Genomic DNA, 23,126 nt, shown 5'->3' with positions numbered 1-23,126 from the left:
GGCTTCAAGGCCGTTGCTCCGTGGTCCTCGCTTCCTGAGCAGACACGCTGGGTGCTTTTGTGCACGGGACGCGCCTGATCTGAGCTGTCAGACCAAACACAGATGTTAATTTCATTTTTCTTTTTCATGTATTGAGAGATGATGAATTATAAATATATTTGGGCAACATCCCTGAAGGAGTATTTTGAGGAGTGGAAAGTGCTTTTGAAAAATGTCCAGAGAGCTGAATATTCAAAGGGGTACAAGCTGGTTGCCCCCTCGGACTTGAGTCTTCAGAGCCTGTATTAGTAAATTATCTAATATTAAAGCAACATCAGAAGACAGGCCAGGCTTGTTACTACTGTAACAATTATTAATACAGGCTGTAATCTAAAAGGTGTCAGTAGCGGTTAAAGATAGGTTTCTGACATCCTGCCTATCAAAAACTCTTTGGTACCTAAAGCGTTTAGCAGTATCAACCTAAGGATATCCCTTTTCTCATAACCTACATTGACTGCTCTTCCATTGTAGAGAATGGACTTGAGGACACGGGGAGGGGGGAGGGTAAGCTGGGATGAAGTGAGAGAGTGGCATGGACATAGATACACTACCAAACGTAAAAGAGATCGCTAGTGGGAAGCAGCCGCATAGACCAGCGAGATCAGCTCGGTGCTTTGGGACCACCTAGAGGGGTGGGGTAGGGAGGGTGGGAGGGAGAAGCAAGAGGGAGGAGATATGGGGACATATGTATACATATAGATGATTCACTTTGTTATACAGCAGAAACTAACACAACATTGTAAAGCAATTATACTCCTATAAAGATGTTAGAAAAAGTTACAGAGATCTTTCTCTTACTACTGTTCCTTTGAATTAACGTTAACAGCTTGACATTTATTTCTGTGAGATCTATATGCATGTATATATAAATGTGTATATGTGCGTATATATGTATATGTGTGCTGATATGATCATATAAAACATACTAGGACAGATAGATAACTAATGTAATTTCGAGATGGACAATCACATTGTTGGAATATTAAAAAGTCAAAAGCACTTAAGAGTAAGATAATGCGTTCTAAGATGTGTTTCCATTAAATCTGAGGAAGGTTTAGGCTCGAGCATATTGTAATATTGGAGCAGATCCTTTGGTGAAGACTTCAGTACGTAAAAAATTGCTACCTCTACAATACTTGGAGGTACTGTAAGATAGATGATACACGTTTCGATACACTTCCTGTCTATATATTTATACAGTTGGGTTCACAAGGTATTAGTATCTCTTTCTCTCCTCCTTCCCCACCGCCTCCCACGTACCCAAGTTGTTACTAAATGGCTGTGGACCTTGATGAAGTCTCCACCCAAACAGCAACCCAACTGTCTTGGGACAACATCACCACCTAGTGGTCATAGTGGAAAATTGTCCCCCTCACTCATCTCTGTTTCCTTCTTGAAAATTACAAACATGAACTGTTTGAGACCCTCTCTCCCTCAGTTTGTGTCCCTTGTTACCTGAGGAAGATGTAGATATGCTTGTAACTCATTCTTTTTTTCATAATCTTCCTCTTTTGTCTCTCCCTGATTTCATTCCATTTAAAACCTAAAACATCAAATGAGGATAAACATATTCCTAATCATGCATCTTTGCAAGGGAAAAACATACCCTGCATTTTAAATGATATAAGTTATCATAAATGGTTTCAGTAACCTTAAAAAGGCTTGAAAAGTTTTCATAAATCCTTTAGAGGCAGCGCAAAAACTTCTACACATCTCTGCATCTAAAATTTTCCTTTAATTACCCTCATGCAAGATATCTCTTAAACATTTTTATTCCATTTGATATTTACTAGGCGTCAGTTGCAGGAAGATTTCTGTCTCCTGTTTCCTCATTTAAAATATTGAGCATTTTGAGCTCACCTGGCTTAAACTCACAGTGACAGCTTGGGGATATCTTTTCAATGGAAAAATGCTGTCTGAGTACCATTTACCTCACCAGGAAATAAAAAGACACATTCGAAAGGAAGAAGAAGATGAAGGGGAAACGGAACCCCTTTGTGAGGCGGGGCTGCCAGCGTGCATTATCCCTGTGCATTAAAATGATTTGATCATTCATGAGGCCGTACGACGCTCGGCAGGAGACCCAGGCCCTGATGACCCTGACTTCCCTGGATTCTCTCATTGCTAAACTTGTCTCAGTGCTGAGGTTCAGGGGTCCAGGGTCAACTGGATCTGCCCTGTTACTAAACACACAGAAGGCCTCTGAAATATATAACAACGAAACTTTCATTTTCCCGAATTTTCACTTGCATCGGGGTAGGAAAGGGGCTTTGGGCTCAGGATTTGGAGGCATCCACTCTTCATGCAGCCACATTCATTAAATAGTGACACTGGGGTCCCGTCCATTAGTTCCCGGGCATCGGTGGAAAGGCTGCAAGGTTAGTCCTGAGCCAGGGCGTTCTGGGGTCAAGAAACACGGAAGTCTCCATTTCACGTTCTACGTTTAATCACTTCCATTCAGCACCTTACTGAGTTTGACATTTTTCTAAGTGGTAGGAGGATGGAGTTAGAAGATATTTGTAAGTATAATCCGTGTATTCAAGGAGAGTATAACATTTCACCGAAGCAATACTGCGGCTAAGCAGTTTGGGGTCCGAGGAAACGGAATTCAGAGGAGGGGAGGGACACAGAGACAGCCTCCCTCTGTGGGGTGGGCCCCAGTACGCTAAACGCAGGTTAGGGAGGACTGACCATTCCCTGGAATTGATGACGGGCGGGTCTGGAGAAAGAAAACGACGGGGCTGGTCCTGTGGCGTTCTCGAGAGGCGGGTGCGGGAACCCTGCTTGTCCCTTTGGGTGGGCTCCGGGCTGTTTGCATGTGACCCTGCAGGAGACGGACAGCTTGGATACACTCCCAGCACCTGTCCCCAGTCCCCTCCTTCACTAGTTGGAGCAAAGGCTGGTGCCGCTGCCGACTCTCGGGGGGGGTGGAACTCAAAATCGCGGGCCCACCAGCACTCAGACCCGAGGCCTTCCCGCACCAGCGCCCGCCCCTCTGCCGCCTTGACTGGGAGCCTGGCAGCCAGAGCCTGGCTATTGCCCTCTGCCCTCGGGCTGCTCAGAGCCTCCCAGGGCGGGTGCCCCCCACGGAGGGACCTCCGGTCCCCCCTTCGCCGCATGTCCGGCTTCCCTCGTTCAGGAGCTCGGGCTGGGCGGCGACATTTCTGCTCTCAGCCGGAGGCTTGTGTCTCTCACTAATCAAGCTCATCATCACCTAAAACCCCCGACGCCATTTTCACGTTTACCGAAGTGGTGAAGCCAAGACACCCCTGGCCGAGCTTGTGTTTCTAAAACGTGTAATTCTACCTTAAGCGATGCATGTCCGTTAGATTTTGACCTTTCAGATCTGGTCCGTGTTTGCCATGTTTTAAGACAGGTCCGTGGCCTGGTTTCCACCATCTACGAAAATAATACCGCGTGTCGCCTGTATTCGCCTCCCCGTCAGACGAGAGGCCCCGTTTTCACAGACGCCGGGCTGGGGGGCATCTCTGCCTCTCTTCCACGCAACCAGCACCCGGCCTGCATTTGTCCACAGAGAGATGGGAACGTTCCCCCAACACGGAGAGAAAGTGCACGCGTGCTTGAATCTGCTGGGCCCGTGCTGACGTGTTGCCCTCTGGTTCTGACCTCCACTCCCAGCCCCCTCGGGCCCCCTTTCTCCCCTCTTACTTGCCACAGATCTTTCCCGTCACAGTGTGGCCTCCAATTCACCCCCAGAGCTCCGGCACGCTTCCAGCTCTGCATCCCCGCAGCTGGCCTCCGGCTCTTGTGACCCAGGGCATCCACCATTTGCTTGCCTGGAGCGTTCTGTCCGGTTCCCATTATTGACCCTGCCTTGACCTTGCCACTGTGACCCAGGGACCCCCAGTCTGGGCGTCTGCCTACCTTTTTTCCAAAAACCGGAACATCACGGGACGCTGAATTTTCTTCTTCAAGTTTGGTCTCTTCTGGCACCGAACACATCTACCTACAATCGTACGAGGGGACCCACAGTGGTGGGAGGGTAATTTACAACAAGCTCTCTTCAGCCTCTGGTTTTCGGCTCTGTGAACGGAGTCCTCGGAGAAGCTGTCACACGGCAGCTGTCCCGCCTTCGTGAACTGCTGTCGGATGAGCCACTGGTGTCAAGGCTTCTGGCTTGAGGGCGGCTGCGATATTTAAGGTGTCGTCCACCCGTGTCCTGGCGGCAGAGACCTCAGATCGCCCGAAGCTCCCCTGCTTTCCCGCCCCTCACCAGGAAGGGCCCACACTTCAACATCCACACAAGCCACGGGGCCACCAGACGCTCACACAAACGCCTGTCTTCTTAACGCAGAACAGGTGGGGAGTTTGCGGCAAGTGTGAATAAGTCCTATGCTGAGGCGTGTTTTGGAGAAAGCAAGAGTCAGTTCCATGGAGCTGGTTGCCTCTGACCTTATGACCCGGAGCTGAGTGCAGGACGATCTGCGAAGCGAATTATGCCAACGCTTGTTCATCTGCGCGGTTCCCTTCCTCCGTCCACGGGGTCCTCGGCCTGCGCCCCGGGTCCCGGCTCCGGGCGCTGGAGAACCTACCGCACCTACAGTCCTCGGCCCCGCTGTGCTCTGAACTGGCCCCATCTCACTTTCAAAAGCCATGAGACAGATGATTAAAAATAACCCTGGTGAAGGAGTGCAGAGGGCTTTGAGCATTCCGGAGCAGAACCCAGTGGGCAGGGAGGCCCTGGTGAGTTAGCTTTGAGAACGTGATTCCAGAGGGCTCGGGTGAATGAAGCACCTTCACATGATGGCACAGCTACCCTCCTTTCCCGTCTCGTCTCCCGAGCTCACCGTGTCGGTAGGGCTTGGTTCCCTGTCTCCAGCGGCTGGGAGAGGTCGGCAGGAGGCCACTGGGATGCAGGAGGCTCCCGGGTCCCTGCTCTTCGGGGATCGAGCGGGGAGGCTCACCTGGACACGCCCTCTTCCTGGAGTTCTCGCGACAGTCTTCTGTGATGCAAGGATGTGATGGGAAGCGATATCCCCTCACTTCTGGGGTGTCCAAGTCCACAGCGGGGGTGTGGCCCGTGTCCCAGCTCATTCGTTCCGTTTGCTCGTTTGTCTGCCAAGTCTTCTCTCCAAAGATCTGATGGGCAACTCGGGAAGTGTGGCGGTTAGGAGCGTGGGCGCTGGGGCCGGGCTGCCTGCAGAATCTCCCAGCTGTGTGACCTCGGGCAAGTTGCTCGACCTCTCTGTGCCTGGGCGTCTTCAACTGTAACATAGGATAACAGCACCTCACTTACAGGGCCGTTGTGAGGCTTACCCATTACAGGGCAGTTAAAGCGCCTGGCACGCGGTCCATGCCGCGAACATTCCTGGGGAGCCCCCTCAAGGGGACGGCTCTATGGGAACGTGCTTTCATTTGCCGGGCCAGTCGCTGGCCTAAGTTCGCTTTACGTCTCTTTACCCACTAAATCCTCTCAAAGCCCCTGCTGGGCCAGTGTGGATAGTTTCCGTTTTTACAGGTGAGGATTGCCCAAAATCTCAAGAGCTTATAAAGAGGGGAGCTGAGATTCCAAAGCAGGAATGTTGATTTCAGAGTCTGGGCTCTGGGCTTCCAAATCACGAGACATGTGTTGAGTCAAACGAACTTGGAGTGTTACTAGCACAGTTTTTCTCAGCCTCGAGTGTACGTGGGAATCCCTTGGAGGCTCGTGTGGAGAATGCCCAGGGCAGGGCCCAGCCCCCAGGCTTTCTAGCTCAGTGGGTAAGGGTGGACCCAAGGCTCGGCTCTTTCAACAAGTCCTCAGGAGATGTCAGTGCTGTTGGTCCAGAGACCACGCTTGGAGAACCACTGATTTACAACGTGGATCAAAGATTTTGTAGCCGTGGTTACCGTCGATCTCATTGATGATTTTACTTGGCAGAACTTACCCACTTCCTCTTACTCATCTCTAGAGACTGTGATGAACCGTGAGGGCTTTCAGTGTAACTGAAGTTTGTTTCTCCCGGTCATTACGATATTGGATTCAGCCACGCATCATCAGTTGGTGTTTCAGGAGAATGCAAACCAAATGCCTATTTTCGTTACCAAGAAAAATACACGGGGGACAGAAATAACGACTCTAGATGCAGAGTGGACGGTGGTTCTCGTGCTATTACCAGGAGCCCTTCTCCCCCGCGCGCGCACGCGTCTGTCTTTCCGAAAAGCTAGTGCAGGTCGGTTACGTTTGCCACCCGCGCTGGTCAACCCTCCAGCAGCTGGAGGAAACCTGAGAAATCATGGCACTGCTTTAGGACACGGGTTTTATTTTCATCGTGGAATGGAAAGGGTTTAGAGTGATCACGTGCCAAAGAAACAAACAAACAGAGCTCTTTCGGGAATCTTTGGTCAGAAATCCGAGCGCGTGTTTGCTGAGTTTTGTCTCCATGCTTATGAATACGTGAACGAAGGAGAGGCAGCTTATGCTTATCCTTATGCTTAAGGGGACTTTTTCAGGCTAGATGAGCGCTTCTTCTTAGGGGGTTTTGCCCAACAAGGTCCCACACCGGTGGCGGGGGGTGGGGGGGGGCTACGTGATCAGCACTCTCCTTCTGGCGTCAGGGGTCTTCTGGCTCACAGGGTGTCGGACGTGGCCTCAGGTCACTGCAGAGGGGCCCAGGCTGTCCCAGTGGACCCGGTGACCTTACCCTGCATAGGGGTCCCCCCCCCCCCCCCCCCGCCACACACCCACCCAGTCTAAAGCGAGAATGTATAACTTCCGTGCATTTTCACCGGCTGCCCTTCGGACCTACAGGGAGGGCAGACGAGGGTCCCAACCCCGGGATGCTTGCTGGGACGTATCACAGTACCCTGTGGGCCGGTGGGTCCAGAGCCCGGGCCACCGTCCCCCCCGGCGCCAGCCGCCAGGCCCCTGTGTTTGTGGAGGGCGCCGCCCCCGCCGGGTGGTGTCTGCTGCTGCGCTGTCGTGTTTCTGTTCTGCAATGACACTGAGCGGCCCCTGTGTTGTGTTGTCTCTTTCAGCTGGTAATGTTAAAGTAGAAACTCAGAGTGATGAAGAGAATGAGCGTGCCTGTGAAGTGAATGGGGAAGAGTGTGCAGAGGACTTGCGGGTGCTCGATGCCTCCGGAGAGAAAATGAATGGCTCCCACGGTGTCCAAGGCAGCAAAGCTCTGTCAGGAGCTGGGGGCATTCGACTTCCTAACGGCAAACTAAAGTGTGATGTCTGTGGGATCATTTGCATCGGCCCGAATGTGCTCATGGTTCACAAAAGAAGCCACACTGGTAAGGCCCGGCGTAGTTCCTCCTTTGGCGGCCTGGAGGGGCCCACGGGGTGCCGCAGAGGGGACGAGGCCCTTCCCGGCTGGGTGTCCTGAGCGCGGCGTAGCCTCCCTCTTCGGGAACAATACCGAAAAGGACTCCTGAACATGCACCAGTTCGATCCTGTGTATTGAAGCCGTAGACAGAAAGGAAGAGGGAACGGGTATGCAAGTTCTGACAAGGGCCTGAGAGCATACTCTCTACCTGTGGGCGGTGGGGCTGTCAGGTGGTTCACCCTTCAAAACAATGAGACAGAGCAAGGTAAGAGGAGATTGGTACACTGAAATCTACTCCTCCGGGTTTCTGCTGAGAAACCGTGAGTCAAATGTGCATGTTGGGGGTCTCCAAACTGTTAAGGCGGGGTTTTTAGAAACAGGCATTGAATGATGGAAATAGCAGCAAAATTGAGTCTTTCAGCGAGAGTTCTGTTTTCAGATGGCTTCTCCTCCAGCAGGTGACACGCCCACCAAGATGGTTTGGTTGCCACTAGTTTCGATCTCAAATTGGTAAAGAATTTAATACCCAAGCCCCTGTCCCAGTGGACGGGGTAATGGAGGCTTTGGCAGTAGAAAACAGTATTCTGTGTCCAGAAATGACGGGACGCAGACCATCTTGCGTCTGATGGCTGCACCCAGGCTCCTGACACGTTCTCACGTTGGCGGCTGGAGGGGTAGGGTCTCCTGTTCCTCCTATTCCCGTCCACATCTCCCCGGGGGGCACAGTCCTGGTAGGTGAGCAGTCACGGGTGTCCCTACTAGGACTGTCACCACACATGGTCAGTCTTCGAAATAAAATGTGAACAGGTCCCATCTTACCTAAACTGCATGCATGAGGTGTCTTTTGAATTGAACAGAAACTTTACTCCTCTGCCCAAAAGGTGGAAACAACACAATAAATGTGCCAACTCCAGTGGTCACTGAAAGTTTGGACGTAAAACACACCGGGAGCCGCTGCTGCCCTGGCGGGTGGCATCTTAGGTCATCATAAAGCCAGCGCCTGCCCCTGTTCTCCACGAGAGGAGAACCGCCAACCGATAAAAGCAGACTGAAGAGGCGGAGTGGCTTTTGTGAGCTACCCGGGGAAGTGAGGAAGGACATCACAGCCTCCTGTGATTCTCCCCGGGGGGCCAAACGCTTATCCGATTATCAAAACTGAAGCAGGAGCTCAGAAAATTCACGGAGCAAAACAGCTGGGTTGTCAGGAAACGCGGACCTTTGTGGAGTCATTTTTGTATTTGAACCGGGCAGTTCCCCAAATAATTTCTGTTTGTCATACATCTGGAGAACCGCAAAATATGTTTATTTTCGATCAGCATTCATTTTCGGTAAGAACTTAACCTCTGCGATTTAGCAGACTTTGCTTTTCCTAACGTGCCTCTTAATCCGCCAATTACCCAGCGGAATGTCCCCGCCACATCCAGCCCCAAGGGAAGCTGGCGGAAGAGTAGTCAGTAGTCAGGCTCCCCGCTTTGTAACGAGGTGGAAATTAACGTGAAGGTAGGTGACGTGGTGATAGACCCTTGACAGGATACACCGGGACCCGTATCAATTCATTCCCGATGGAGGAAGAGACCTCGCAAATGAATTACTTTCCTGCTAATTCCTGTAAATCCTGACTATACAGTGAAAGTTCCCTTCAATAAATATTTGATAACTGCATGAAATGCTGGCATACGAAAGGGCCAAAATATCATGACTGCCTGTCCTGACAAAAAGAATAACTGCATTTAATGAACAAAACCGCCAAGCACAGATATGCAGAGTAGAGCGGCTGTGTGCTTCCCACTTCGGCCCACAAATAGCGCCTACGGGCCAAATAGGTGCCAACACGTGGAGTCTTTCGCTTACAGGACAAGTTCATTCCAGAAAGAGGGACATAGAGACCATCAGTTTTATGGTTCCTGCCTTGACTTTTATTTTAAAAAAAAACAAACAAAAAAAAAACCAAAAAACGAAACAAGAACTCCTGACTTGCTTTCGTAATGCTTTTCCACTTTGCATAAATATAGTCATAGGTCGATATAGAAAGAGTTTGGCCAAACTAGGTTTGAATAAAGAGACATGCTAGAAGGTTTCCACTTTCCTGGAATCGGAGTGGAATGTATCAGAAAGACATGCTTGGTTAATCACCGACCCCGTCCTGAATGCTGTAACACGTCAAGTCCCCATAAATCACTGGGGTGTCCTGTGAAGAGGCAGACTCTGGTCCAGACCCATAGGACACGGGGAGCTGGAGCAGGGGCCCAGAGCGTCCGTAGGTGGTGGGACGTGCAGTGGATAGCGGACCGGAAACAGTGCCATTTCAGGGGGCCCTTCGTCGGGGATCCTGGGCTCCACCTAATGTCCCCCCCAGAAGCCAGGACTTGCACCTGCCGTCGGCGAGTGGCGTGGGCGCACTGGGGTTTCCTTCTGGAGGCCCACAGCTGTCCAGGGCAAGCTCCCGCATCACCGCCTCCGAGAGCGGCCAGGGCTGCCCTTGTACGAGTCGTTCATTGATGACACCATTTCACTTCCCCAGTTTTGCTGCTGTTTCATTTTTTTAAACTCAAGCGTCATAGTAACACTTTCCTGCCAACCTCTGAGGGCTCACGGGAGGGTAGTGGTAGAGGAACGTGCAGTAATCTGATTCTAAATGATGGGATTTTTAACAGGAAACTTCTAGAAAAGTGTCTGAATGATGGTGATTCTGTCCGGCCCTGTGCCCACTCTGTTCCCGTCTATGAGGCGAAAAGGCAGAGTCATCGTGCTTTATAAACCCGGCATGGCACTGGGTGCTGCTCCAAGGCACAGCTAAGCCCAAGCGAAACCTTGTAATTCAGTGTATTTTTTTTTCTTTTTAAAAAGCAGATCTGTTTTTTTTTTAAAAATTAATTTATTTATTTATGTATTTTGGCTGTGTTGGGTCTTCGTTTCTGTGCGAGGGCTTTCTCTAGTTGTGGCGAGAGGGGGCCACTCTTCATCGCGGTGCGCGGGCCTCTCACTGTCGCAGCCTCTCCTGCTGCGGAGCGCAGCCTCAGTAGTTGTGGCTCATGGGCCCAGCTGCTCAGCGGCACGTGGGATCTTCCCAGGCCAGGGCTCGAACCCGTGTCCCCTGCATCGGCAGGCAGATTCTCAACCACTGCGCCACCAGGGAAGCCCTCAGTGTATTTTTTAATTCACTTTCTTCTGATACAGGGTCAGAAATTTCACGATGTGGGCATCCATGGAGACTTTCTTTTTTGCCCAGTTAAGTTATGCAAAGGAGCTCAGACATTTCTTACAGGGAGTCTCTGGAACGACAGATTATAGAGTTACTGGGATTAAAAACTAAATTTTGAAGTGATGATATGAAAGCCCTCATCCCAGTTAAATAAAAGGGAATACAGCCTTTGGAGGAACTTGGTCTAACTTGGCTACCATCAGCCGTATACGTGCGGGGGGCAAGCGATCACCAGTAGAAGTACACAGGAATCGTGGGCTGTGTTCTGTCGTCTAGCTCCGGGGCCCTGATCCCTTTCCTGCTAACCCCTCCCAAGGGAAACCACCCTGAGTTGAACTCCGTGTTGTCGCTCCAGGGAACGCTGTCTTCCAGCCCCCGGGCCCCGTGATATGTATTCATGTCAGCACAGCAATCAGAAACAAATAGATTTCCAGGAAAGCTTGCCAGCAGGATTAAGACACCAGGCCCAGCAGGATACACGGGAGCCGATGACTCAAATTAGAAGACAGATTGCACTCTCAAAGACACGGCCCCTGTCTTTCCTGCCCGCCCTGTTCTGCAGAAGGGACGCACGTCTGTGAGGACGTGTCCTTTCTCGCTCTGCTGACTGGCTGGCCTGCACAGACGCTGGCTGGACGGCAGGGTGCAAGCCCGTGTTCCCTCCAGCCCGTCCGACCTCAGGGGGCGCCCAGCAAGCATCTCGTCAGCACGGAGGGGACGCTTCACGGTGTGGGGGGTCACACGGAGGCACGCTGGTCACCGAGAGTGGCCCACATCCTTGTCACAAGCATTTTCGTGGCATGAGACCTCCCAGCTTTCCAGAACAGCCAGCCTGAGGGTCCCCCTGCCAGAGCGAGTGGCTGGAGGCTTTTTCCCCTGCGAGGTCGCCCTGGACTCTTCTTCCTTCTTTTGTCTGCTTAGACTTAAGCACGGCAGCCACACACACACACACACGTGTGTGTGTGTGTGTGTGTGTGTGTGTGTGAGAGAGAGAGAGAGAAGGCTCAGAAGTGTTTCTAGTAGGTAATTAACCATCTCTATTGCTCGCTCCTTGGGGCTGCCTATCAGCTATTTTAATCTCATCCAGCCTGGCCTCCTAACTCAGAGATTTTAGGTAGTTAGTTACTTTTATAATCACCTTCCCACCTGCTGAACTTCCTCTATTCAGCCAAGTCCAATCTAGATCTAGATTTGGGAAAATTCTGAATATATTCTGGTTGGTGTCAAGATTCCAAATGGTCTGTAATGGAATATCATTGTAAATTAGTTTCCATTTTTCCAGTCGCACATCTGTCCTGCCCACTTAACATTAAGAATGATGGTAATCGTGAAATTCAGAGGCCAATATAGACTTTTAAATTTAATCTGGTGTAGACTGTAAGAGTACCAGATATGCTTCTACTTAATCGCTTTTGCTAAGTGCTGTCTTGTTCACCAAAATCATGTAAGCCAATTGGGAAAACCGACTGTACATTTTAACACATTCTTCTTTCTGAAGAAAAAATTGTTAATAGGAAGTGCATTTTCATGGTATCTCAACACCAGATATTGTGGTCATACAGAGCTCTTCTTCTTAAGAAAGAAAAAAAGAAAAAAAAGCATTTGTTTTTAAAAGAGCTTTAATGCTTACTTAAACATGACAAATGTATCCCTCTTTTAATTGAGAGTTAAATAAAAATGTTCACCGATTTTAGATTCTGAGACCTATGACTACTCAATAGCATATTTCTCGAGCACAGATGCCCGTTTATTCCTTTGTTGGATTCAGAGTTTGGGGACATGAGCTGACACACAGCAGAGGGTCCAGTGTTTTGTGGTTGCTTTTGTTTTTGTCACCACTCCAGTAATGCCACCCCCGAAAGAATTCCTAATGACAACTAAATTGCACCTCTTAGAATATTTGTACTGAAAATAGAACTGTCTTCTATGACTATGGATAGAACAATACTAGCTTCAAGGCTGTAGGATTGTGAAGAAAGCAAAAAGCCAGAAACCTCAGTGCAGGTCAGATTTTGAGGCAGCAGCAGGGGGAGATTCGGGACTTTTCTTTGGACGGTGCAGACCTTCCCTCCAGTTTCTCAACTTCTCATTTTATTCAATCTTTCTCTTTCTCTGTCTCTCCCACCCTCACACTCTGTCTGTCTCTTTCCTGATTTGCCTGCATAGGGACAGACAGGTAATGGAGAAGAAATTGAAAGGGAAAATACAGGGAAAATGTAAATGAAAAGAAGTTATTATAACTGTTATAATGAAGTGCCTTTCATTTAAATATAAGAATGTAACGCTGAAATGAACTTGTGATCCTGAAATGCATTTTTAATGAGTTTCCTTTTTATTTTGCTGCTTCAGTGGCATATTTTAAAGACCCTTTGAAAAAAGCCACATTAAAAGCCCCACCAAATGCCACAACACGCAAAATTGGATATTGGTTTATTCCAAAACTGCTGATCAGGAAGAGTGGCTCTTCATCACAAAATGTTGCAGTCACTTTATTTAAATGAGTTTGAATTTGCATTGTGATGTGCCATTCTGATTTAGGGGAAAAAAATTAGATTTTCAGATCAAATTGACCCAACCAGTGAAGCGTTAAGGAACTGGCAGGTTTAGTCTGAAAGCCTCGTGTTCCATCAAACCTGCAGCCGGTGGAAGTCACCGGGCACGCGGGAAACAACTTTCTCGCCACGTCCTCCCCTCGTCCCAGCGCTGAGTCCCGCTCTCACCGGCTCCCTTGTCGTCCCCGCAGGAGAGCGGCCTTTCCAGTGCAACCAGTGTGGGGCCTCCTTCACGCAGAAGGGCAACCTGCTCCGGCACATCAAGCTTCACTCGGGCGAGAAGCCCTTCAAGTGCCACCTTTGCAACTACGCATGTCGCCGGCGGGACGCCCTCACCGGCCACCTGAGGACGCACTCTGGTAGGTCCTCTGGGCGCAGGCGGGGCTTGGCTTGGAGACTGCCTGGCATCCTCTCAGGGGTGCCCTGCTCCCCCCGGGACACCGCTCCCTCGGGCATCGGCTGCAGCTGACGGACACAGCAGTGCCCTCCCCCATGTGCTCTGATTTCCCAACCGCCCGGAGGAAATGGGTGGGGAAACTGAACGCGCGCACGCACGCACGCGGACGCACGCACGCGCGCGGACGCAGTACGCACGCGGACGCACGCACGTACGCACGCGGACGCACACGTACGCACGCGGACGCACGCACGTGGGCGGACGCACGCACGCGCACGCACACGTCTCATCTTCGGTAGAGTATTTCAAAAGGGGCCTCCTCGTCCCCTTGCGTCAGGTAAGTGGGTTTCTCTTTTAAAGGTTTTTGCCCCCTCGTGCTTGTCTGGAGTGCGCTGCTAACGCCCCAAAGCTTCCAAATGCGTCTCTCAGTGTTAACTGTTAAGCCACCCTCGCTACTGTTTCATGCCGAGCGTTTCGGGACTCATCATGGGGCCAGTTCTCTTTGCAAAGGTGGTAGATAAGGTGATTCTGTCCTGATTGGTGTTGCCTGTTCCCTGAGGGCGCGCTCCCGACTGGGCCCAAGTGCAACGGTCACGCCAGAGGCCAGCCGAGGCCTCCGTGGGAGAGGCCAGTTTGGGGCTGTTATGAAATTTTAGTAAATGCCTCCTGAGTAATCAGGGTCTCAGCAAGGTCATGGTAAGCGAGAATGTCCCACACTATTCGAAGCGCTCCAGCCTGAGAGCACAGATCCACCTCTGAGTAGACTGGATCTTCTGCCCCCAGAGAAGCTTTCTTGGTGTTTCATGATCCAGTGGCTCCGTAATCTTCCAGGTCAGAGAAAGACAGGGTGGGGCCTGTGTGCTGTGCCAGCACGCCGCCCCGCAGGGGTATTTGACATCGCGCCCTTCCCAGCCCCGAGAGCAGGAGGTGATGGGCCCTCACCCTTGCCCTCAGGGAGCTCACCGTCCAGACTGTCCAGACCTGCGGTGGGAGAGGAAGAGGCTGTAGACCAGCTCCCCCCGACGCCCCCAGGACAGCAGCACGGGAGGCACCTCAACCAGAGGAGGGGATGTGTGTCCTTGGGGGGAAGGTTGGCTTGCACTCAGGCCACTCTCCCCCAGAGGGGATGGGTGTAGTCGATGCCAGGGTCGGGGCCGCTTCCTCGTCACACATTTACCGAGCACCCTGAGGAGGAGATGGCGGAGCCTCAGCGCGTGCCGGGTACCGTGGTGCGAACCTCCGAGGGGACCGCGGGCGCACAGGGAGGGGACAGTCAGTCTCGGGCGGGAGGTGTCCATCCAGGACGAGGCAGCGCTTGGGCCCAGCCACAGGGCGAGTTTCTAGGCTCACCTTCGGAAACGTTCCCAGAGAGCGTGTGGTCCTGGAAAGGGAGGTGCCGGGCGTTTACAAGTGTTGTGGGGAGGTGGTCCTCCTCTGGTGGGTGGGGCCTTCCACAGGGAGCCAGGGGAAGTCCACGGGGACAGTGGGGGGCGGGTCCCGGCAGCTCAGCTTCTCAGATGCTCGGCCGGCCATCTCCCCTCGTTGCGACCCCCTTCCTGACCCTCAGCGTGGAGGAGGCTCCCAGATGCTCCTAGAAAACTGGGATGGTGTGGGGAAGCTTCTCAGAATCTTCCCAGGAAGGAGCCACACAAAGCCGAGGAGTGGCTTCTCCGCAAGGAGAGGTCAGCGGGGGTGACTGTGGGGCTTGGGCCCTGCTGGGGAGGACTTTGCTTCAGGGGACGGGAAGACGGGCGGCCCCCCCAAAGTGGGATGATGACACCGCGACAGTGAGCATTCGCAGATGCTCACACGCATGGCCAATAAGGAGCACATGTGTCGCCCCCCAGAGGTGGAGGTTTGCAGGGCCTCTGTAGGGTTCAGATGTGACAGTGGCACCGGCTGTGTACAGAGCCTACCCAGGGGTCTAGGGCAGAGAAACTTCACAGGTAGCCTTCATGTGGAGTCTAGTTGACATCGTCACAGCAGCAGCACTGCACTAGAGTTGTAGGATGTACAGTGTCCCCTTTGGTAGGAAACACAAAGACTCAGCCTTCGCTTGACGCCAGCTGTACTGCTGTCATCCCTGGGTCGCTCTGATTGGCGACAGAAATCTCCCCTGCGTATCAGTTCTATGGTGAAGTTAGAAATAGCTAGCGCAGTATTTTAGCTTATTCTGGCTCCATGCCTGCTTATTTCATTTGAGGCATGATGGTATCCTGCTCCAAGCATGGCTGATTATATATAACAGTGGTAGACTTTGGACAGTTTATTAGGGATCCACTGATGAGCGAGTAGACAAAACTGTAGTGAGAAAACCATCATTGATCCAGGGCTGCTGGTGATTCTGCCATCAGAAAGTGCCACAGACACGCAACTCCTGAAAAAAAAAAAAAAAAAAAAGACAGTGACTTAGGTTCTACAAGATGATTTCACTAGAATGAAATGAGGACTTCAGCCTTTGTCTGCAAATCCAAATGTGGTCACGTTCTAGTCCGTTGTGAAATGGCCACACCCCCATTCCGCTAAAAACCACCATCAACCTGGTAGCTTTCCCTGGCAACCAGTGGTGGCCTGAGATTCCAGCTACAAGATTTGTCCCATACTGATAAGAGGGGCTTGGGTAGTCTGGAAGGGTGAGGAAGGGTCCCCCTCCCTTCTTCTCTGCTTTCTTTGGAAATTGCAAGCTTGGCTAGAGACCTTTCCTGCAGAATAGTGGACTACACTTCAAGATATACTTTAGTTCCATTGCTTTCATGAACTTCTTATGTTCCAGAGTTAAAATCAATCATATACTCAGACAGAAATGGGTATTCAGACACCGGGCTATATGTATGGAAATTTGCTAAAGCTGTAGCTTTCCCCGGAAAAGACATTGAGTGGGTTATCTATATTCTATTAGTTTCTAAAGGCCATACTCAATAAAACATGTGGTTTTAGGCAACATTGTATATGTCAATGTTGTTTCTCTGATGTTAGGGATACAACACTTTCTCCAGATAAAAAAAGAAAGATCCCTTTTCCCTCCAGTAAATGTTCCAGAAGTCAAATTCTGGTTTTCATCTTAGTCTTCTTAAACCATAGTTTCTGTTCACCTAAGGAAGAGATTTAACCAATACAAGATTTGGTTCAGCCATTTCACCAAACATTCCTATTTGGATGGCATTGATTTTGACATAATACTCTCAAATATGTGAAATCTAACAATATGAGAAGGAACTGAAAGGTTCTGGCTTTAGGATGGAAATTTGTATTGTATAAATAATGGAAGATCCTTTATCCATTTTATCTCCTAAAATGCTTTTAAAATCTTTAAACTTAGGCATGATATGAACTTGTGCTAGTCTTCTTTTCCTAAAATACCACTCAAAATTCAGGAAGAACTAAACTCTGTATAGAAGTGCACTGCTCAATACAGTAGCCACGAGCCATATGTGGTATATAAATTTTAATTTTAATTAGTTAGACAAAATTCAAACTTCTTAGTGGCGCGGGCCATACTTCGAATGCTCAGTGGACACACGTGACTGGTGGCTGCCATTTTGGACAGAACAGGTGGGGAACATTTCCTTCTTCATAGTAAATTCTGTTGGACAGGGCTGATCTAGAAGCCACGCCATCCCTAAAGGTTTCTGGGGAGAAAACAGCTTTTCCAGGTTAGAACAAGAAAATACATTTTGGAAACAAAATGCTCATTTCATTAAAGTCTATTTATCCACTGTGGTGTCTTAGAGACCTCAAGGTATTTGTTTAGCACTAGTTTAGGAGTTGAATTCACTTTGGCTGCATTAGACCAGGTGCCACTGTCACTCCAGACCCGGCCCACGGTGTGGCCATGGACAAGAGGCCAACTTTGGAGCTGAGTCTGTATATTATCCAGCCAGCTCGGGCCTTCCTCACATCTCTGCCCTGTTGTCGGGCATCCCTGTTATAACACTGCAGTGGTTTGTTTCCTCCGGTTAAACTTCAGACATTGTGATTTCAGTAGAAGAGAATTTGTTATGCAGTGAACAAGTTAAAATGAAAAAAAGGTAACAGGAGTTCTTGGTACAATCAGGAAACCCCTGGGCATTCACATCTCTAAATTCAGTCAACTCGATGGAGCCCATAATGCTCTTAGCTCTCAAGAGCAGAGGTTTTTTTGCCTTTTTGGTAAAAAGTGTATTGCATGCCTTCCCATGACATGTACGGCCGCTATTTAATCGGGGTCTTGAACTCCATTGTGTCTCCTGCAGTTGGTAAGCCTCACAAATGTGGATATTGTGGCCGAAGCTATAAACAGCGAAGCTCTTTAGAGGAACACAAAGAGCGCTGCCACAACTACTTGCAAAGCATGGGCCTTCCAGGCACACTGTACCCAGGTAAGCGCCGAGGGCACAGGCTGCCTGGCCTTGGCTCCCCCTCCCTCCCCAGCTGAGGGGAAGGAGGGCCCCCTGCCCGCTGGGATGCAGCTGGACCAGAGCACAGGCCCGGGAGCCACCACAGCTGGGATGGAGGGACGTTTTTGGCCGCTGAACTCTCACTAGGAGTGTCCTGTGCTTCCCAGCTTTCCAAGACCTCCTCTTACCAGGGAGCACGTGACCTTGAAACCCCTTCCTCTTGAAATCCGGGGAAGCTTCTAAGATTGTAGTGACCCTTGCAAGTCTGGCGTTTTTTTCTTTTCTTTCTGGTTTTTGGTGTTTTGGTTTTTTTTCTAACCTGGAGTATCGATTGCTTCTTTGTGCTTAGTCATCAAAATAAGATGTGAAATCTGGTTTTAAAAATGCTTTTTTCATGAGGTGGATCAAATAAGAGTTTTCAGGCCGTGTCTTCATTCATCAGTGTCGGCACCTGCCTGGAACATGGGGTGATTGGAAGACCCTGACTGTCTGTAGTCTTGCAGCTGTCACAGGTTTCAAGGGAAGCTTGCTCGTTTTCCTCATGTGCTCTGATGCTTCACTGCGTCTTGCATCTCGAGATAACGTTTGGCTCTGATCTGAGATAGTGTGACGTGAAAGATGTAAACAGAGAGAGTGGGGGTCCATTTGGTCCTAAGATGCAAACTGATTCCCTTTGGTGATCAGAGGGTTTGGGATTCTTCATGATGGCTTTCTGTCCTGCACTCAGATGAGACGGCTTCTCGTGTGGACTTAGTGCTGGTTGAGGTTCCATAAAAGCCCGTGGAAGTCCTGCAAGGCTACACCGGGTCTCGGGCAGGCAGTGGGTGGGGGTCTCCCTGTGCTGGGCTGGTTGACCTGTGCCCTCTGTGCATTTCTCGTCACCCATCCCTCCCGGGCCCCCCAGGACCAGCCCCCATGAGCTCTCAGATGGGCCCTCAAGCAGGCTCACCCCTCTCCATCCCCTTAGGTTGGAGCCATTCTTTGGGCTTAGGTACAGACAAACCCTAGCTTATGAGATGTAGCAAAGATTTAGTTTTTCTGAATATGATTTTATTTAGGAAAAGGATTTTTGGTCATCTGTCATAATTTCCTAATGTCTTTTGTGGAAACCATGAGGTTCCCTTGAGCCTTAGGTGCACAGATTGTGTTACAAGCTTAGAGAGAAATGAATCAAATGGCAGAAGAGCCAGTGGTCTGGGAGCTCTGGGCTCGTGGCCCCTCGCTGTGCTGTCTCTGAGGGTCTCAGGAGGCCCCATGGCCTGGCAGAGAGGAAACCCAGCTTGAGGTGCTGTAGGCGCCCTGGACAGGCCACGGGCCCGGCTTTGCAGAGAAGGATGGATACACTGCAAAGCATATTAGCTTAATAGATCAAAAATACTACCAGTGCAATTGAATTCTATGGATTTTATGGGTACCCCTCCTATAAATCAGGGTGTGGGCTGTTACATTTGCCCATTTAATAAGAAACCCACATTTCCAGGCTAAAAAATTCCATTTACCAGCAATAATAACCAATTTGAAATATATTTTTTCAAAGTGGTGTTCATCGTGAAGCAATGAAGACATAAAATGCTTAGAAATAATCTTGGCAGGTCATGCGCGGTCCATGATGAAGAAAGCTAGAAAACGATACTGGGGCCAGAAAACATGGAGGAGTCACAGGGAGAGAGGCCTGGACACGGCGCGCGTGTCCTCTGGGATCACAGCATGGTTTTAGCATGAGATTGGTTTGTCAGTCTTATTGGAATGTTATAAAGTGTATCTGGAAAAGTAAATGAGGGAAATGGCATTTTATAAAAAGAAGAGTAATGTCTAATGCTGTATTCAAGTGTAGCTGTCATCTGGACCTCTTTGAAGAATAGACAGACAGATCATAATAGAAATGGATAAACCTTCCAGAGACCCTGTGATCAATCAGCCTGTCCCATCTGAAAAAGGAAGAAGCACAGAGCGGTGGAATTTCAATGGACTTTTCAGAATCGGTGTGGGAAGAATTGATTAGCCATTTGGAAGATAATCAGTTTGCCTGTTTAGCTTCTTATAGCTTAGGAGAAATTGCAGGGGGATGAAAGAGTGATATTTCCAAAAATCCAACCATAAAAAGTAGAACACGGATGGTTATGCAGGATACAAAGCTGTGTCTTCAATTATGGAACGAAAGGGATGACAGAAGAGCACAGGTTGGCTAGAAACACTTCCTAGATCAACGTTCACCTCCACAATTTCTGGATTTCCTACGGTGCATGTTTTTCGATTTTCCGGTTTGCTGTGTTCGGGGTCCAGGAGCTCTGAGTTCATTGGCAGCATCTTTGTGGCCAGGTTTCTCCTGCACCTCTGTTCACTGTGGCAGAGTCGAGCCTTAGATCATTTCTAGCTGAGAGTTCTTTGACTCTCAGGAAGGCTGCTGTCAGGATTGACTGAAATAGTGGATTGGGGGTGTCTTTGAAAAGTTAAGAGGACTTGTCAAAAGGACACAATTACTTAATCACAGTCCAGCTTCTAGGGACAGTGGTGGTGCTTATTCCCTGGTCTTGGGAGATAAGGCAGGTATCATTAGCAGGTGGCTCTGGTCAGCCTCCATCTGGCTGGCAGGGTTGCTACGAAGATTAGAAATAATCTCCGCGAAGATCCTGGCTCTTGTAGGCGCTTAGCACATGTCATATTTAACACTGATGATGAGACTGAATCCTTTCACCGTAAGTGTTTCTAAACTGGTCTTTCTAACTGTCTTTGACTTTAGTCATTAAAGAAGAAACTAATCACAGCGAAATGGCAGAAGACCTGTGCAAGATGGGATCGGAGCGCTCGCTCGTGCTGGACAGACTAGCAAGTAACGTCGCCAAACGTAAGAGCTCTATGCCTCAGAAATTTGTTGGTAAGAGTTAAACGCTTCCTGTCTCTTAAAAGAACAACCACGCGGGTGCTTTAGATGGTGATTAGTTGAGGGTAGAAGAAAGGAAAACATATCTCATGTTTTAAAAAGCAAACATTGGCAAGCTTAACATTTCTCAAATATCTCAGAATGGTTTTCCAATAGGCTTCTTAAAAATAACAGACCTTCTCCCAGGAGTTGTCCTTAGAGGTGGTGCTGCAGCGTCTGGGGCGCTCGGTGAGATCTGCCTTTGGATGCTCTGTGTCCATTGGGGGTGGCCTGTCAGTGAGCACAGGGCAGGGGGCACGTGGCCCGGAGAGCAGCCTCTCTGAGCCTCAGGTGCTCATTTTTCAGAAGAAGCTCGTAATACCCCCTACACGGGCTACTTTGAAGGCTAAAAGGGCAGAATTGCAGGGCAACTGGCCTGCGAGGTGCCCAGCAAGGAGATACCTCTGACTCTCTACCTGTACCAGGTGCTTTCAGGGTGGGGCAGCCTTTCCTCTAGGAGGTTACTGTCCAGTGTAGCCATCACCCAGCCCAGACACTGGAAATTCAGGAAGGATGACACCTGCGCAGGCGGGAGGGAGGAAGGGCTCTGGGCCGGGGACCCAGCCGGAGGGTGTGAGTTCACAGCTGTACTGTCACCTTCGCAAAATTAGTCAAACTCTCCAGCCTTGGTTCCACTCTTTACGTATCTCACAGGGTTTTATGAACATAGATTAACACCAAGGAAGTGAGAGCATTTAGAAGCCCTCAATGTGGAAATAATATCATGAAGATAACGTAGAAAGAGGAACATAGAGGAGAGGGTCACGTCCAGGGAAGAGGACTTGGGGGGGAGGGTGACATCCAGGGAGGAGGACCAGGGGAGAACATCACGTCCAGGGAGGAGGATCACGGGGGGAGGGTCACGTCCGGGGAGGAGGATCACAGGGGGAGGGTCACGTCCGGGGAGGAGGATCACAGGGGGAGGGTCACGTCCGGGGAGGAGGATCAGTAAAAGCTTGTGAAGCTGACAGTGACCTGTCACTGGGAGGGAGGAAGAGGATTTCAACATGTTTTTGACAGTGGAAGAATGGAGGAGGGTTCTAGGCAGATGGATACAAATACAGAGAAATGGTGATGCCGTTTGGGGGCTGGAGGGGGACGTGTGGACACGTCCAACAAGCTGGGCGCGTCCCGGGGTGACTCAGACCCTCAGGGAAGCCGTAACAGTAAAGCCCGAGTCAGCTGTGGCCACAGGTGACAAGGTGAGAAATGTGGCCTCAATGCGGCAGGCAGAAGAAAGCAATGGCGCGTTTTTGATTGGAGCCACATCTTGGAACGTAGGGAGCTCGAGGGCCAAAGAGTGACTGGAGATGCGAGGACAGCGGGGCTGTGGCCGAAGGAGGGAGGTGTGGGGGCCGTGCCAGGACTGGGGATGGAAATCATGAGTCATGGGGACACATGTGCCATTGACAGGTTCTGGGAAAAGGTAGAGTCTGGGTCTGATCTACTCGTTTTCAAGGACTTTCTGAGTGACGCCCCGTGGGAGCCTGGGAAGCATGTGTTGGGAGATGGCGTGGGTGCACCGGGTTAGAGGTCAGTGAGGCCTGGGGCGGCTGCTGTCCTGCAGGAGGAGGGCAGGACCAACAGGAGGGCAAGTTCTTGGGCTCCATCCTCTCTCTGACACTTAAAACAGTCTCCATTTTGATCGGGTTTCAAGTAGTGGCTTGTCATAGGCTGGGGGTTGGGAGCGGTGGGGGGAGAGGAAGAATTCTGTTAAAAAATACTTTTGCAAACCAGCAGCTGGAGACGCGGTCTGGGGGGGTCGCCCACACTGACTGAGCCTTTAGACTGTTGCGCCGGGGAGGCCTCATGTTTCCTGAGCAGAGGGAGAGCGACGTGTCACGGAGGACCGACTTCTGGGGGTGGGATTTCAGGTAGCACCGGGTGGAGGTGAGCCTGGGGCCCCTCAGCTCCTCCCTGGAGGCCTTGTGTGGAGGGGGCTTGGGGGCCGGTGACCAGGAGAGACGGAGCAGAATGTGTGCCCGAGGATTGTTGACCGCCACGGGCCCTGGGGAGGGGGTACCACTTCCTCCTTCAGGTGAGGAAAGTGAGGGATGCCAAGGGCTTTATAAATGGGCCTTTCGGCCCCTGCAGCTTACGGAGACTTCAAAGAACTATCTGTGAAACTCCGCAGTAGCCACAGCGGGTGAGACCACAATTTAGGTGTTGTATTGAGATTTAGATGCTTTCGCATTAAAATAAATAAACAAACAAAACCAGAACCCCTCTGTCTGATCAAGCAAAGCTAAGGCAAAAAGAAGTCCCTGGGGGGAGGTGGACAGCACAGGAGAAGTGGCAGGGTGGGGGGGGGGGAATGACAGGAGGCTGTAGGACAAGGATGGCAGGGTGGAGATTGGAAAAAAGGGCTC

At 50.4% G+C, this 23,126-nt stretch overlaps 1 protein-coding gene across 9 annotated transcripts in view; it reads left to right on the top strand.

Moving 5' to 3' along the window:
- The window catches only part of IKZF1 (IKAROS family zinc finger 1), a 90,041-nt gene that overhangs the window by 58,151 nt on the left and 8,764 nt on the right, over positions 1-23,126 (top strand). For 3 of the 9 annotated variants that reach the window (XM_067042968.1, XM_067042966.1, XM_067042970.1), the window contains 3 exons: positions 13,256-13,423; positions 17,694-17,819; positions 20,578-20,712. In XM_067042968.1, coding sequence (XP_066899069.1) covers positions 13,256-13,423; positions 17,694-17,819; positions 20,578-20,712 — 429 coding nt within the window. Of the gene's footprint in view, positions 1-7,017; positions 7,279-13,255; positions 13,424-17,693; positions 17,820-20,577; positions 20,713-23,126 lie in introns of all 9 variants that reach the window. The other 6 variants (XM_067042964.1, XM_067042963.1, XM_067042965.1 and 3 more) reach the window with 6 other exon arrangements.

The sequence above is a fragment of the Kogia breviceps genome, chromosome 9 (genome assembly GCF_026419965.1).
Source record: "Kogia breviceps isolate mKogBre1 chromosome 9, mKogBre1 haplotype 1, whole genome shotgun sequence".
Classification (NCBI taxonomy): Eukaryota; Metazoa; Chordata; class Mammalia; order Artiodactyla; family Physeteridae; genus Kogia; species Kogia breviceps.
This window is presented reverse-complemented; position numbering and strand designations above follow the sequence as displayed.